Source organism: Sceloporus occidentalis, unplaced genomic scaffold (assembly GCF_023333645.1).
Source record: "Sceloporus occidentalis isolate IW3139 unplaced genomic scaffold, rSceOcc1.0.p SCAF_4, whole genome shotgun sequence".
Lineage (NCBI taxonomy): Eukaryota > Metazoa > Chordata > Lepidosauria > Squamata > Phrynosomatidae > Sceloporus > Sceloporus occidentalis.
In genome coordinates this window covers 200,644,477-200,660,344 of record NW_028316984.1, presented here as the reverse complement: position 1 = coordinate 200,660,344, position 15,868 = coordinate 200,644,477, and the positions used below count along the sequence as shown (strand labels likewise).

Below are 15,868 nucleotides of genomic sequence, written 5' to 3'. Positions count from 1 at the left end.
AAGGGACCAAGATCTGTGCATGCCCCCTTCAAAGTGTGATCCTTTCCCCCTCTCCAATCCAAACCCACCCAAGAAAACATCTGGAAACATCTGCAGTTGTTTTAACCGAAGTCTTTTTATTAGAACAACATAGAGAACCCCTTGGGGCCTGAAAGGTGGCTTTCTGCAGCTAAAGATCGCATCACATTGCCAAGGGCTTATTACCAGTCACAAGGGGTCTATTCTAAGCATGATCAGGACACATCATAAAGAAGCAGGAGCAATGGCTACGGAAAATGGGGCCGTCGTGGCCCAGCCACCGAGCCTCCTAGGAAATGGGAACCGCCAGGAGATCTGTGCCACCCTGCAACACTGGTCCCCTCTGCGGCCGGGATAAACCAAGAGCACGAATGCGAGATTAGCACCCATTCAATAAATTAGGTACCTGGTAAAGGTAATGCTGGAACATCTTTATCTTCATTATCGTTGTCACTGTAATGGAAAAAAACAATTCTAGAGGCAAGGATTCTAAATCAGAACAAGTACTTATTTACAGACATGTCCTTTGTGGTTTTGGCTGCAACATGATTACATTTGTTTCTTCAGTCCGTTCCCAGGTTCTTGCTGCTCCTAGTTCAACCAACTAAAGGAAAATCATAATGAATAATAATTTAATTATGAAACACGGCAGCAAAGAAAGGAAACACTAGCTCAACTCCCAACACAAGTGTCTTTCTCTAGGAAGCAAAAGAAAATGCAAGACTGGCATGCTGTCTGTGGTTTGGAGAGAATATTATGGCGGCAACCACAATGGGACATTCGGAGGGCAAGGACTATGTACATGAGGTTCAGCAGAATTGCCACTCAGTCTCAAGTCAGGAATGGAATTGGTTGGGGACACAGGCTTTTGGCTGCTTTTGCTAAAATGGAAAATGTCCTCCCATTGTGGCAACAAGCATTGGGAAAGAAGTTGAGGGAGGTCCAAAGGATGGGTACGAAAAGCAGTCGGAAGGAGAAAACACCCCTCATTCATAAGGGAATTGTTGGACTCTGATCCTGAGACCAGCCACTCAAAGATACAGCTGAAGGTCAATATATGCAGAGCAATCGGACTGCAAAACTCTGGACTCCCTCTGAGGCTGAGAGAGTGTGACTCACCCAATGGGGTTTCATGGCTGAGTGGAGATTCAAACTCTGGTTTCCTTGAGTTCAGCACTCAAACCATTACACCACCCTGGCTCTTGTAGTAATGCCTTAGGATTTATTTATTTATTTATTTATTTATTTATTTATTTATTGGACTGCAATTTTCATGCTGGTTAGGAGAATCTGAGAGTTGCAATCCAAAAAAGTAACTTCTCCAAGCACTATGTCACAAATGAAGTTGGGTCCAAGACAAAGGGCTGTGTCTCTCTTTTTGATTCCTCTCTGTGTTCAAGCAAAGGATTGGGGTTTGGCAGGATCTAAGACTGTATCATTTCTGCTTGTACATCTTCTCAGAAGAACATCTCTGCTGCTTTGGAGATGACCCAGGTCCTGTGACTTCCTATGTCCCTATTACCTTCTGATATTTCCATCTTCTGGACATAATCCTAGTCCAGGCCAATCTCTTTGAGAGTTTCCTGAACAAGCCTCAGGGATCCTGCCATGCCAGTGTAACTGGATGACAGAGGCATGCAAAAGTACAACTCTCTGCTGCTAAGCCTGTGTCTGCATGCTTACTTTAATGGTTAAAATAAAGCCTTACATGATTTAGATCCAGGTTACCTATGGGATCTCTTCCTCCCATATAATCTACCCCATACACGCAGGTGCTCTTGGGGACATTACTTCAATGGGTCGAAACTAGACAGGCACCTGGCACCCAGAGGACATTTTCATTGCCTGCCCCTAGACTGTGGAATGACCTGCCAGACGAGATTTGACAGCTAAATATGATGTCCAAATTCAAAACTTCTTTAAAGAGCAGTCTCTTCCGGTAGGCCTATCCAGATGATTTTTAAATTGTAAAATTTAAATTGGTATATTTGAAATATATTGGACAGATAATAAAGAAATAAATAATAATACAAATAATGTATTTTTATAAGTAGTAGTAGTATTAGGAGTAGTATTATCCACTCAGGCTGTGCAATCGCTGCTGCACTGCACCTCTATGGTGAACCCATCTCACATTCTCATTAGAGAAGGATTTTAGTCTGTGGGTGAAGTTGGTGATGGAGGATAATAGATGATAGATCTTCCTTTCAGTCCAGCAGAAATCCAATATTATCGGTGTATAAGATACTGTAGTGGTTTGAGCATAGTGGTTTGAGTTAGGACACTGGGAGACCAAGGTTTGAATCCTGGCTGGGTCACGGAAACCTACTGGATGGCCTTGGGCAAGTCACACTCTCTCAGACTCAGAAGAAGGCAAGGGCAACCCCCCTCTGGACAAATTCTGTCAAGAAAACCCTGTGATAGTTTGCCTGAGGGTCACCATGAGTCAGAAATGGCTAGAAGGTGCATAACACAGCAGCAATATTAAATGAGGAATAAGGAACCGACATTATCACTTTAATGTATTGCATTTTGATGATAAAACATTCATTTCTGCCAAGGCATGTTGAATTTCCTGAGAATATGGATGCATGGAAGAGTAGGAGATGGAACCATATGTGTCCTACTAACAGTCCTTCCTACATCTCTATCTTTAAAGAGACAGGATTACTAAGGCTGGCACCCACAAGTTCCCTTGTGCAACAGTGGTTGCATTTTTTGCCCACAGTATAACATCTGTACAGGTTGAATTTCCCTTATCCAAAATGCGTAGGACCAGAAATGTTTTGCATTTTGGATATATTTCCCCCCCTAGATTTTTGAATATTGGCATTTACATAATGAGTTATCTTGGAGATGGGGCCCAAGTCTGACAATGAAATTTGTTTATATTTTGTATATACCTTGTACACATAACCTGAAGATAATTTTATATATAATATTTTTTAATAATTTGGTGCATGAAACAAAGCGTGTGTACACTGAACCATCAGAAAGCAAAGGTATCTCCGCCCACTCATGTGGACAACTTTGGATTTTGGAGTATTTGGGATTTCAGAATTTTGGATAAGGGAGACTCAATCCATATTTAGTTAAAGGTTTCAGAGGTGGAGCTACATGTGAGCTGCCACTGCACATTTCACCTGCAGGTGTGCATTGTGCGTTGCATTCATGCATTTCACATTTCTTGACACATCTAATGGTGCAGTGCTGCACATTACATAAAACCATGAATGTAAAGTTATACTACAACTCAACATCCCCTCGGTGTAGTGTAAATATCCACATTCTGGGACGCACAATATCAGCACTTGTTGTGTGTGCCTTCAGCTCATGTCCGACTTATAGCAACCCTAAGGCAAAGCTATCACGGGGGTTTCTTGGTGAGAATTGCTCAGAGGCGGTTTAATTTTGCCTTTCTCCGATGTTAGCAGTACCAACGCAGAAGAGTAACATTGTGCAACACATTAACAACACTATACAGCCACACATTCACATTGTACAGTGTTGCTGTATGCACAACTTCACTTCCATTTCGGTCAACCAAATGATGTCCATCGCTCAACTGCATATATTTTGAGCCAAATGTGTAGTTTGACATATATATGAGTATGTCGCTAATGTAATGTCTCTTCAATGGAGGATCTCAATCTAAACCAGTCTACTTGCGGTCTTTTTCAAAAGGCAACATTACCAGTGTGGTTGTTTAAAAAGGAGGATATCTGACAACTGACAGACATCCTCCCTCCCTCATAGTGCATAAGGAGAAGGATGTGGGAAGCACCAGAATGCAGAGAAAGAAAACTAAGTCATGCCACACGAAACTCACTTACAGAACCTCACCAAATACCACAAGAAATATCCTAACCTCTACCAATAGTTGTCTATTTAGGATGGGGGTGAGCAAGGTCTAGGAGTCCTGGGGCCATAGTCTCCAAAAACAAATGCAAAATGCAATAAAATCCCCAAAGCTAAATGGGGGAATTCTTATGTTTGGTAACTCCCCAGTTATACAATTGGTTTGACTTTTTACTGGTTTGTATAAAAAGGTCACCAGACCGCCTTATACAGGTTCCCCCCCCCCCCAAGATGTACAACAGTTGTCATGCTCCCACAGCTCTGCCCTACCTTCAAAAGTCTGTATGCCCAGCAGCCTCTTTGAAGGAGAATTTCTTCTCCCAGAGGTTTCCTGGAGTGGCAATCCTTTCCTCCCCGCCTCCAATCACAACCACTAAAGTGGCATCAAACAGCTATAACTGTGTACTGTGGACACACTCATGGGCTAGAATCCTGTTTGTGTCTGGTGTGTGCATGAGTTCCCCTATGGAAGCTGTTGGACACTAGAGTTTGATTCAGGATGTCCACATTCAGTTCGCAGTTGCAGAAGTGGAGGTGGCCAGGTGGACACACAAAGGCGTCCGTGCACATTTGGCTGTACATTGGGTGGCATGTTCATGGCATGTGTTCAGTTGCACAACACTGCCATTCAACACAAGGATTCTGCAGCCCTGTCTACCTCCAAGTGTGAAGATTGTACAACCTTTGGCCTGTTACAGACTGCCAAAATAAAGCTGCTTCGGGTCTCTTTGGAGGTATGCTATTTAAATGATGCATGCATCCTAAGAGTCCAGAAGCTGCACCAAAAGCTGCACTCCGGTGCTTAGGAATGGAGTGTGGCTTTGGTGCGACCTCCGGACTCTTAGGACCCATGCATCATTTAAATAGCATACCTCCAAAGAGACATGAAGCAGCTTTATTTTGGCAGTCTGTAACAGGCCTTTGTTTAGGATCTCAGCCTCTGTCTTTTGAAGATAAAATAAGATGGCTGGAGAACAATGTCTCTGACTTGGGCTAAAATCCTAATGATTAGTCCCAACTACTGTACGCCCAAAAAAGCAGGAGTGGGAGGCCCTGGAGAAGGAACATAGCCACAGTGAAAAACTACCCCCAAGGCAGCCCATTTGAGGGGCTTCACTGTTTGCAAGAGGCATAAGTTGCATGTTGCCAATCCCTGCAATCAACTATCGAACAATATTCAAAGGGATCTTGTATCACCTCATTGAAAGAAAAAGCTAGTAGCACAAGTCTCTAATCTTCTTCCTCACATGCATGTTGAACAATGGTTCAACATGTAGGTAAATCCCATTGATCCAATGGATCTACTCTATTTGGGAATGTCACATAAGAACCTACTTTCCACCTCTGCATATGGGTCTGGACAGCAATCCTTCTAGAGTCCCCCTGAAGACTCACCACCCTTCAGTGGGTGCCTTTGGTCAGAAAGTCAACTCTATCTCCTATGGGCCAGGATTCATAGCGTTTGGCCCTTTTTCAATTACAGCAGCCCAAAAGATGGCCTGCTCAAAGCTCAGTAGGCCTCCTCATGAAGAAGCCTCACACCTCAGTTGCAACAACTGCACCAGGCATCAGCTGCTTGTACAGACTTGCTCAACCCAGCACCCTCCAGAGGTGTTGGACTACAAATCCCATCATTCCAGCCACATGAATGGCCAATGTGCTTAGTGGTGTGAAGAAAGGAGAAACATTTGAAATGTGGGGATTGCCATTTTAGGTGAGAGCTGATTGTGTAATCCTCCACAAAGGTTACATTCCCCTTCCAACTCAGGTTTATGAAGAAAAAATGTGGTCACTCTCAACCGTCTATTCCCAACGTCCTCCTTCCTCAGAGCTTGGAAATTTTAACTTTGTTGGACTACACTCCCCAAATCCCCTGGCCGTACTGGCTGGGGAATCTGGGAGCTGTAATCCAACTAAGTGTATCCAAGCTGCAGAAAGAAAGTGGCTTGACACCACTTTAACTGCCCTGACTCTACGCTACAGAACCCTGGGATTTGTAGTTTGGTAAGGCACCAGTGTTCTCTGACAGACCAGGCTGAATACTTCACCAACTACAAATCCCAGGGGCCACATTAGTTAAAGTGGTATCAAACTGCTTTGTTTCTGCTGAAAGTGATGTTTCCATACTCTGCCCTTTCTCACTTTATATTCCTCTCTTCCATCACTTGAAACCATTCCAAAAAGGAGAAAAAGCTGGAAACCTTCAGGACTCTCCACCACAGCCTACTTTTGTTTTGTAAAAACAGAAATAGAGACCCTGCCCTCCATTTTAGATAGGAACATCACAGACAAACATGGCTTTGCCATCGCTTCCAGCCCAGAGATGTAGCCCTCGAACACTAGTCTTCCAAGAAACCACAAACCAAAGTTCTGTTGTTCATGCCGTTCTTTTCCGAAGCAGATGAGGTTATGTCCATGGTTTGTGGTGAAGCACCTTGAGCATCTCCTGTCACCAAAAAAATACCCCCCCCCTTTTAAAAAATTAAAATGGAAAGCAAAATTCTGTTGTAGTCAGACCTCCTGGTTCCAAGGTGAGAAAATGAGAATCTGTGTCTCATTTGTGCCCCCAAATCCTGGACCCACATTTCTGCTTTGATTAGAAAAATTTAAATTAAAAGGCATAAACCCATTTCCCCAAGGTTTAGTTCATTCTGCATGGCTTTGTATGTAGACTAAGTGGTAATCCAAGGCCAATGTCTCTGATGCTATGGAATTCAGCAAGAAAGGCCACAAGGAGAGAAATGGAGGAGAAAAAGTCAACTGGACTCAGAAAATGCTTTTCTTTTTAAAGCATAAAACAATCCTTGCCTGCCCGGCAGCTTTTGAACTCGGTCCACACAGTGATTTTGAGGATGGTGGGTCCTTAGGCTTCAACAACAGCCATGGCGTCATTGACATCCAGTTCACATTTTGGAAGGGAATCCAAAAGAGGAGTAGGACCATACCCGAAAAGCTGACAGAGAGTTTTATTTTGGGCTCCCTGGGGACTTTGTTCTCAGCCAAAAGAAGGGAAATGCACAGAGCAAACACACAGGCACGCACACACGCACATAGCACATGGGGTGGGAGAGGCCAAGAGGGTGTTGCGCTACCGTTGTGGGGTACAAAGTCTGATTTGCACTTCTTTGCCTAGATTCCACCCCTCCTCTATTTCTTCTTCAAAAATTTGGTTTTTTATTTTGCTGGCCCGGAGTTACTACACAACCAGATATTGTCCTCCTTGCTCCGTTGAGGTCAGTTCCTGAAGAAAACAGAATGCAGCTCTCTCGGTGTGTCCTGAGAAAAAGCCACCGGGTACGCAAGAGCGCCTTACTGCAAGGAGCCCCGGGCATTGTAGAAGTCTGGGACTGGGAGGCCGGTGTGGAGCGTCACCTGCGACCAAAGACCATTTAGGAGAGCGTTTAGCCTTGCTGGCATTTAAAAAATCTCATTTCAATTGAACTGTTTGCTCCACCACCACATACAGAGGTATGAGGACCCAGCTTGTTGGGGGCAGTTATTTTACACATTGTAAACTGCTTAGGAAGTGCCTAATTCACTGATAAGTGGTATAGAAATGTACTTGCTACTGCTATGCACATCGTCCGCCCTAGACAAAATAATACATAGCCAGACTTATACTATAAGTACTGGATAACCCACAAACAAAAGTTGGCTATACAGCTTGAGTTTACCTTATCTAAAATGCTTAGGGCCAGAAGTCTCCTTCCTTGGAGGTCTTCAAACAGAGGCTGGATGGCCATCTGTCGGGGATACTTTGATTGTGATTTCCTGCATGGCAGGGGGTTGGACTGGATGGCCCTTGCGGTCTCTTCCAACTCTACGATTCTATGATTCTAAGTGTTTTGGGTTTTGATTTTATTATTATTATTATTTGGATTTTGGAATATTTGCATATACATAATGAGATATCTTGGATATGGGACACTATGTCTAAACATGGAATTCATTTATGTTTCATATTCAGCTTATAAACGTAGCCTGAAGGTAATTTTATACACAATATTTTTTTAAAACAAAGTTTGTGTTCACTGAACCACCAAAAAGCAGAAGTGTCACTTTCTCAGCCCCCCCCCCCCCCCCCCAAAATATGGACAATTTTGGATTATGGAATATTATGGATTTTGGAATTCTGGAAAAGGGAGACTCAGCCTGTATAATAAATGTTAATAAATATTTAAATAAATAGATAAATAAATAAATATTATAATAAATTATAATAAATCGCTCCCGACAAATGGCCATCCAGTCTCCCGTGGAAAACCTCCAAAGAAGGAGGCTTTGCCAGCCTCCAAAGCAGCATCTTACACTGTTGAACAGCTCTTACCATCAGGAAATCTTTCCAAAGGTTTAGGTGGAATTTCTTTTCCTCTAGTTTGAATCCATTGCTATGATTTGCACTTTAATTGCCATTGGCACATCCTAGAGAATCCTGGGGCTTGCAGTTTGTAGAGGCAAACAAGAGCCCTCTGGCTGAGAATTCTCAATGTCCCTCCCTGAACTGCAAATCCCAGGATACCACAAAATAGAGCAGGGGTAGGCAACCTGCGGCTTGTAGGCCAGATGTGGCCCGGCAAAGCCTTGGGGCCAGCCCCAGCCCGGTCCTGCTGCCGATTGCCGCCGGGGCCTTTGGGGGGCAATTGTCTATAGAAGCCTCAGAAACATACATTTATATTAACATTTTTTTAAAAATCAGCAAATTTTTTCGCGTGTCCTCCATTTTTTTTAAAAAAGTGTCTTCTATTTGAAAATTTTGTCCTACATTTGTCCTGGTTTATTTATATAGTTAATTTTAAAGAAAATATTATTTAATTATTTATTTTTTGGCTTCGGCCTCCCAGTTGTCTGAGGGACAGCAACCCGGCGCCCAGCTCAAAAAGGTTGCCTACCCCTGAAATAGAGCCAAGGCAGTTAAAGTGGAATCATAGCACTCTAAATGAATAGTATGAAAAGGCCCTTGGTGAAATCTCAGAAGGCAAAGTGGGTGTGTTGCCTCTCCTTGCCTTAGACTCCTGCCGTCTCTCTACATATCCTCAAAGCTCCAGTGCTCTTCCTCCATTCTGCCCTGCAGGCCTATAGTTTCAGAGCCCATTCCAAGGTCTACCTCATGGTAGCTTCTCATTCTCATGCCCAGAATCACCAGCCCCCTTCCTACTCCTTACTTGTACATTTCTGTTCAGGCTGACAGCAGGAAAGAAGATGCCTTCCAGGTTCTCAAAGGCCACTGGCCCCTGCTGATCTTCATTGATGGAGAAGGTCACAGTCCTCCTGTTCAGATCAAGCAGGATGCCAACTGTTGCCCCTTTGGTGATGCCGCCTTCGGTCCTGTTGAGAAGTAAAGCACATTGGGGGCTTGTCATGATTGCATTTACAGTTGGCCCTCCATATCCATGGATTCTGGATCCAAAGATATTCAGGTAAAATTTTTCCAAAAAGCAAAACTCAATTTTGCCATTTTACATAAGGAACACACTTTTACTGTGCCATTGTCTTTAATGGGACTTGAGTATCCATGGATTTTAGTATCCACAAGGGGCCCTGGAATTAGGGTTGCCATATCCCGCCGGGGGGCGGGACTTTCCCGGGTTTGGACCGGTCTGCACAGTCCCGTCCTGGTTGGGCCTTCGTCCCGGGTTTGCCCCCACCCCCAGGCTTTGTTAGGGCGCCGCTGTGGCGGCGTCTTTGGCGGCCCTTACGGCCACTCTTGCGGCCGCCGCTGCCACCGCCACCAGTGCAGCTGTTGCTGTGGCCTGCTGGGGGCCGCTCCTCTGGCCTCGGCAAGGCCTCTGAGGCAGCTCCGTGGTCAGGGCTCCGGCTGCGAGCTCCACCGCCCTCACCGAGGCCTGGAAGGCAGCTCCGCAGTCGGCCTACATTTTGCTGCACAATGTCCCGGTTTTGAGGTAGGGAATTATGGCAACCCTACCTGGAATCAAATCCCAGTGTATACTGAGGGCCCACAGCATGTTTCTGCAGAGCACAAGGTGAATACATGGTTTATTCTCTTGGTCCTATTTTATTTTCCCAACAGCCCTGGGATATTAGACTGAGAGACAGTGTCTGAATTTGCACTACAGTGGGCTGCTGGGGTTTGGTTCCAGGACCCCTGTGGATAACAAAATCTGTGGATGCTCAAGCATAGCACTGGTGGGATTTACTTTCACCTTGATTCATGACTCAACAATTGATTCTGGTGGTCTATACTGGATGTGTAAGATTTCAGCCAACCTTACATTTATAAAACTCATACCTGTTGGTGTGTGAGTTGTTGTGCATAAACCAGCTCCGGTTATTGTCCACATACATGGCCCAGGCCTTGTCGTCTTTCCCCAACATGACGTCCTTGAGGACATCCAAACGGGCCACGCCAAAGGCTGGGTCCGGGTGGTTGTCGTAGCGATCGATGGAAAGTTCCCAGTAGTGGAGCCCTTTGGAGAAGCCGGTTTTGCCCAACACAACCCGGTCATCGTAGCTGTTGCAGGTGATGGTCAGGTTGTCATTGGAGAAGATGATGTCGGAATGGGCTGTGCTGGGGTCGAAGGAGAACCAGGCCACTGCAACAAACATGCACACAAAGGGCAGGTGAGTCTCAGTGAAAGGAAAAACAATTGACTCCAGGAATCTGTGGCACACAGATGGAACAAAAGAAGCATCTCATGCTGCCATGCAGGGAAGGCATTTGGGTTTTCAGTTCAGCCACAGGCCATGCTCCTATGACATTTTGAGTGCTTTCTGGGCAAGTTCAAGGGAGGCAGGGAAAGCAGATTGAACTGGCTGACCAGAAGCGATAGGAAGAAACTTCCATTTAGAAAGGTCCCTGCAAAAATCAGGAGACTTTTGGCCAATGGAATAATGGAAATGGAATGGAAGCTACTCAGAGCCTGACTCCATATTGCACATCCCACTATGGGAAAATCACCTCACCTGGGCAAAAGGAAATTGTCCTAATCTAGGTTTCCAACTATCACCCAATGCTTTCAGGAGTGGGTTGGGATACATACAGGTATATATATATACACACACACACACACACACACACACACACACACACACTACTGTACACATATCCAACTTAGATGAAGGTTTACAAATCCAGGAATCCAACAAATACCAGGGGCTGTAGCCTATTTTCCAGAGGAAGAGACTGGCAAAACCACCTCTGAATATTCATTGTCTAAGAAACCCCTATGAAACCCATAGGGTCACCATATGTCATCAGGAGACTTGAAGACACACAAACAACACTCAATTCCTACCCAAGGGTGGGAATTCCCACCCTTGTTCATCAACACCCACAGACAGTAACACAAAAAGGGCTGTTATCTGAGTGTAAGATTGGGAATCCCTGCATCGCCAAATATCAAGACTATGCCAAGCATTTGTGAGTGGCATCATAGCTTGATTGGGAAAAAGAAAACCAGGTGTTTTCCATTTGAGATGGCACCAAGAAGGATAACCAATGACGAGAATCCTGTTGATGACATGCATGTAAGTAACCTGGAGTTGTGCAAGCACAAGTATTTTAAAAGATTCTCTACAGGGGGAAATTCACCTCATGCAATGCTTCCTCTCATGAAAGACTTCTTCAATAAGTGGGCATGTGCTCCCTTTGCCAGCTAGTGGCCAGGGGAGGTACAGGGCACTTGGCAGTGTCTGGCTGTAGCTAGGAGGAAACAACAGTGGTCATCGCCTCAAGATCTCCAGGGTATTTACCAGAGACCTTGGAAGACAACAGGGGCTCCTTCTTCCCCGCTGCAGATGTACAGCTGAACACGAATTCTGTTGATGGGCTTGTTGTTGTTGTTAACTGCCTTTGGGTCAACCTTGACTCATGGCAACTCTGTGGATAAGACATCTCCAAGTCCTCCACTGCTCAGCTAAATCTTGTAGATTCATGCCTGAAACTTCCCTGAGTCTAGCCATCTGTTATGTGGTCTTCCTCTCTTTCTACCCTCAACCCTTCTTAGCATTCATGTTTTTTCTAATAGCCCTGCCTTCTCATGATGTGGTCAAAGTATGACAGCCTCAATTTAATCATCTTGGCTTCCAGGAAGAGTTCAGGCTTAATCTGCTCTAGGGCCCAATTGTTTGTCTTTTTTGGCTGTCCAGGGTATTCTCAGCATTCTCCTCCAGCACCATATCTCAGATTAGTTGATGTTCTTTTTATCCATTTTCTTCACTGTCTAGCAATCACATCCGTATATGATGATGGGGAATACAAGGACTTGTATGATTCTAACTTTTGTATATCTTTGCATTTTAGGATCTTGTGTAGTTCTTTCATCGCTGCCCTTCCAGGATGCAGACAGGGACCCAGACGTATGGGTCGGGGCTCTTGGAAAGGAGTCTGTAGCATGCATTTTTTTTTTTTTTGGAAGGGGGCTCACAATATTAATGTTGTTTCCACTTTCATGGGTCTCCTGCATCCCTAACCCCCGTGGATGTTGAGGGTAGACTATACTACATATTTATCAATCAAAGCCGCACTGCAGAATTGTTTCAGTCTGAGACTGCTTTAATTTTCATGGCTCCATCATACAGAATCCTGGGAATTGTAGTTGTGGAACTTTCTCTGACAAAGAAAGGCTAAATACCTCATAAAACTACAAATTGTGTAGCATGGAGCCATGGCAGTTAAAGCGGAGTCAAACTGCATTAATTCTTCAGTGTAGATGCAGCCATTGCCAAACAAAAGTAGCAGGCAGAGAAGCTTAACCCTTCCTTACCCACTTCTTTCTTTTGCATAAAATGTATGTTCTCAGTAGGGTGTGCCAGATATTATCCAAACCCCAAGTAAACTGGAGGGGCACATGGGATGCTGAACATGACTAAGCCCATGTAAACACTGTGCGGCTTTTGAGTAGCAATCCAGGCATGTGCAAACTACTAGAGCTTAGAAAAGTTCGTTTTTACCCAGCAGCCAGGTTGGGAGCTGTAATACAGCAAAGTATTTCCCCCTGCACACCATGGTCTATGAACTACAAGTGTACAATCTTGATTCGATTCAGATCCAGGGATTTCCAGGAAGACGAGACATCACCTCATTGTCAACACACAAAGGAAACACAATCTTTGGATCCAGGACACATAGATAGTGATGGAAGAGACAAAACCTTTGGAGGCAGCCAGGGTGATTTACCGACAATTCCCAACACACACACACACTTTCCGCCATGCACCCCAGAGGTTCCTACCTGCAACCAGTTTTTTAATATCAACTGTAGTCATTCCAAGTGCAATGCGTGAAGGAGAACAAATGAGAAGCAAAATCAGCATTGGTAGGCAGAGATTCTGGGCTTTGTGGATTTGACGGTTTTCACCATTGGATCAGTCTGTCTGTTGAATGCTGTCCTTTTTACACACAAACACCCGCACCACCCTGCCTTGCCAAGCCCACTGCTACCAAAGCTGGTACTTCAGTTTGGTGTTAACATAAATCCTGTGTTGTAGAAAGGACAATACTAGAGACCACCAGGCAAAGCTATGCATACAGGGAGGACAGGGTTGCAGACAAAGCAGATTGGCCCTGGATTCCTCTCCACAAAGGTCAGAAACCAAACAGACATGCCCCTGGTTCCATCACCCCAGCAATAAAAAAGGGGGGAGAGGATAAAATGGCCTGGATTGATTTTGTTTGTTGTGCCAGATGAATCCAAGATAGGATTATGGGACCCTCTTCCTAGATTAAGGGGATAATCCAACAATACCTTCTGAGAAAAGATGGGAAAAGTGACCCTTCCACAGCCATCTCCTGCCTTTAGCCAGCATGAGAGAGAGTGGCTGATCCAAGACCAGCCATCGGCTGTATGGAACATGCTGGAACAAGTCCTAGGGTGCATCTGCACTGGGTAAATAATGCAGTTTGACATCACTTTAACTGCCATGGCTCCATCCTACAGAATCCTGGGATTTGTAGCTTTATGAGGCACCAACACTCTTTGACAGAGAAAGCTAAAGACCTTATAAAACTACAAATCCCAGGATTCCATAGGATGGAGCTATATCTCTTCTTCTTCTTCTTCTTCTTCTTCTTCTTCTTCTTCTTCTTCTTCTTCTTCTTCTTCCTACAATGTAGAAGTCTTTCTTAGCGCTTTTTGCATGACTGTCCTCAGTGATTTCTGGCCTGCATGCTTACTAACTTCTTGTCTGTTTGTTTTTATCACATTCATTCTCTTCCTGTAACACTCTAACCTATAACCTTTTTTCCTACTCTTCTATTACACCATATATTTTATTATCAACAAATACACATTTATAAAGACTGAGCTTCTCTTGTTTTCTCTGCTAGACCATGTGTGTGTGCATGCGCATGCATGTACACACACACACACAAGTGTGGGCATGGGACTGGTTGCTGTTCAGCTTTTGCCTTGCCAAATGTTTATTCTATGTGAGAGATGCAGTATTATCTAATAGGTCAACAGTCTAATATGCTATCCACTATCCCATACTGAACTTGGCTACATTTGCTGGGTTTTGCCCTAAATATACCACCTGTAAGGTTGTCCAATGTGTTTATTATCTGTCTATATCTGGAGACATTCTTAACCATAAATCAATACCTTCTGAAAATAAATGAAACTCCCTTCTACTGAGCCAGAACAGTGGTTGGACTATTTCTCCTCCGACTGGCAGTTACTCTTCAAGGCAGAGCTTGGAAAAATTACTTTTTCGACCTGTAATTCCCAGAATCCTCTATGCTGACTGGTGGATCCTGAGAGCTGTAGTCCAAAAGAGTAACTTTCCCAGGTTCTGATTCTGCACTCAGAGGCTCCAGCCTGCATCTTGTCTCTGGATTCAGCGAATGGTCTTAGATATGGAGGCTTGGCTATAATCCCCTTCCACCCATGATATGTCATAGAAAGATCTGGACAGGTTATACTTCTTAAGCCTCGTCTAATGCATTGGGAATAGCTCACCATGAATATTAGCAGAAACTCCTAAAGGGCAAGATGCATTAGGAGAAATAATAATGCTTTCTGTAAGATTTGGGTGGCTATAGAAGCATGTTGCATCTTCTGAGAATAAATGGCATGATCTTCATGGATCCTGGGTCGTTTTTCAGTTACCCCCGAACCAAATCCGTGCCACTCCAGCTGAAATCAAACTTCTCTTTCAAAGCCATTTCTTGGCGTTACTTAGGTTGTCACTTCCCTTCTCTCCCCATCCCGCAGTTGTGACAAATACGTTTAGACAAACCAGAACGGACAATGTCTTTCACTGGGCATTAGGCCAGTCTTTGCCAGGTACAAACAAGAAAAGCCAGGGGAAAACGAGCGACCAAAACAGAAGAAAACTGCCATCAAAATGGGAGGAAAATACTTGCCTAATTGGGAGAAAGGTCCCGACTGAGTCTCATAACCTATAAAGAGATACTACATTTCACACGTTGACACTAAGAAATGGCATTTGGTGATAGGTCAGCAATAGAGGCAGATGTGCTTTCAGGACACAGCCACCAAGAGAGACCCACCAGATTCAACCAAAAAGTGCAAGGCCAAATAGAAAAGCAGAGCTGTGTGCCATTCCCAGAGTCTGTGGGGGAAAGAATATGGGGTAGCTCTGCCGGATGAGACCTAAGACCTATCTAGGCCAGCATTCAGTTTCATAAAATTATAGAGTTGGAAGGGGCCAAAAAGGCCATTTATTCCAACTCCCTGTCATGCAGGAAGATACATCTAACACATTCCTGAAAGACGCCCATCAAAACTCTCTTTAAAGACGTCCAAAGATGGAGAGTCCACCCCCCTCTGAGACCATCTAATCCACTGTCAGATAGATATTGTGGGAAATAATTTCTTCCAACTCTTTTAATCTGAATCCATTGGTTTGCATTCTAGTGTCTGGAGCAGCAGAAAACAAGCTTGCTCCAGCCATCTTCCATGTGGCATCCCTTCAGATATTTAAAGATGGCTATCACGTCGCCCCCTCAGTTTTCTCTTCCCCATGTTAAACATATCCAGCTCTCTTACTAGTTCTTCATAAAGCTTGTTTG

General features: G+C 44.4%; 1 protein-coding gene across 2 annotated transcripts in view; it reads right to left on the bottom strand.

Moving 5' to 3' along the window:
- Nucleotides 1–4,756: 4,756 nt before the first annotated feature.
- LOC149315296 (E3 ubiquitin-protein ligase TRIM9) overlaps nt 4,757–15,868 on the bottom strand; it is a 74,759-nt gene continuing 63,647 nt past the window's right edge. The window contains exons 9-13 of one of the 2 annotated variants that reach the window (XM_089522907.1): nt 15,200–15,235; nt 13,068–13,091; nt 10,124–10,427; nt 9,039–9,201; nt 4,757–7,248 (exon numbers count right to left, since the gene is read on the bottom strand). In XM_089522907.1, the coding sequence (XP_089379033.1) occupies nt 7,186–7,248; nt 9,039–9,201; nt 10,124–10,427; nt 13,068–13,091; nt 15,200–15,235 (590 nt within the window). In that variant the 3' untranslated portion in view covers nt 4,757–7,185. The remainder of the gene's footprint in view (nt 7,249–9,038; nt 9,202–10,123; nt 10,428–13,067; nt 13,092–15,199; nt 15,236–15,868) is intronic. The other variant, XM_089522908.1, reaches the window with a different exon arrangement.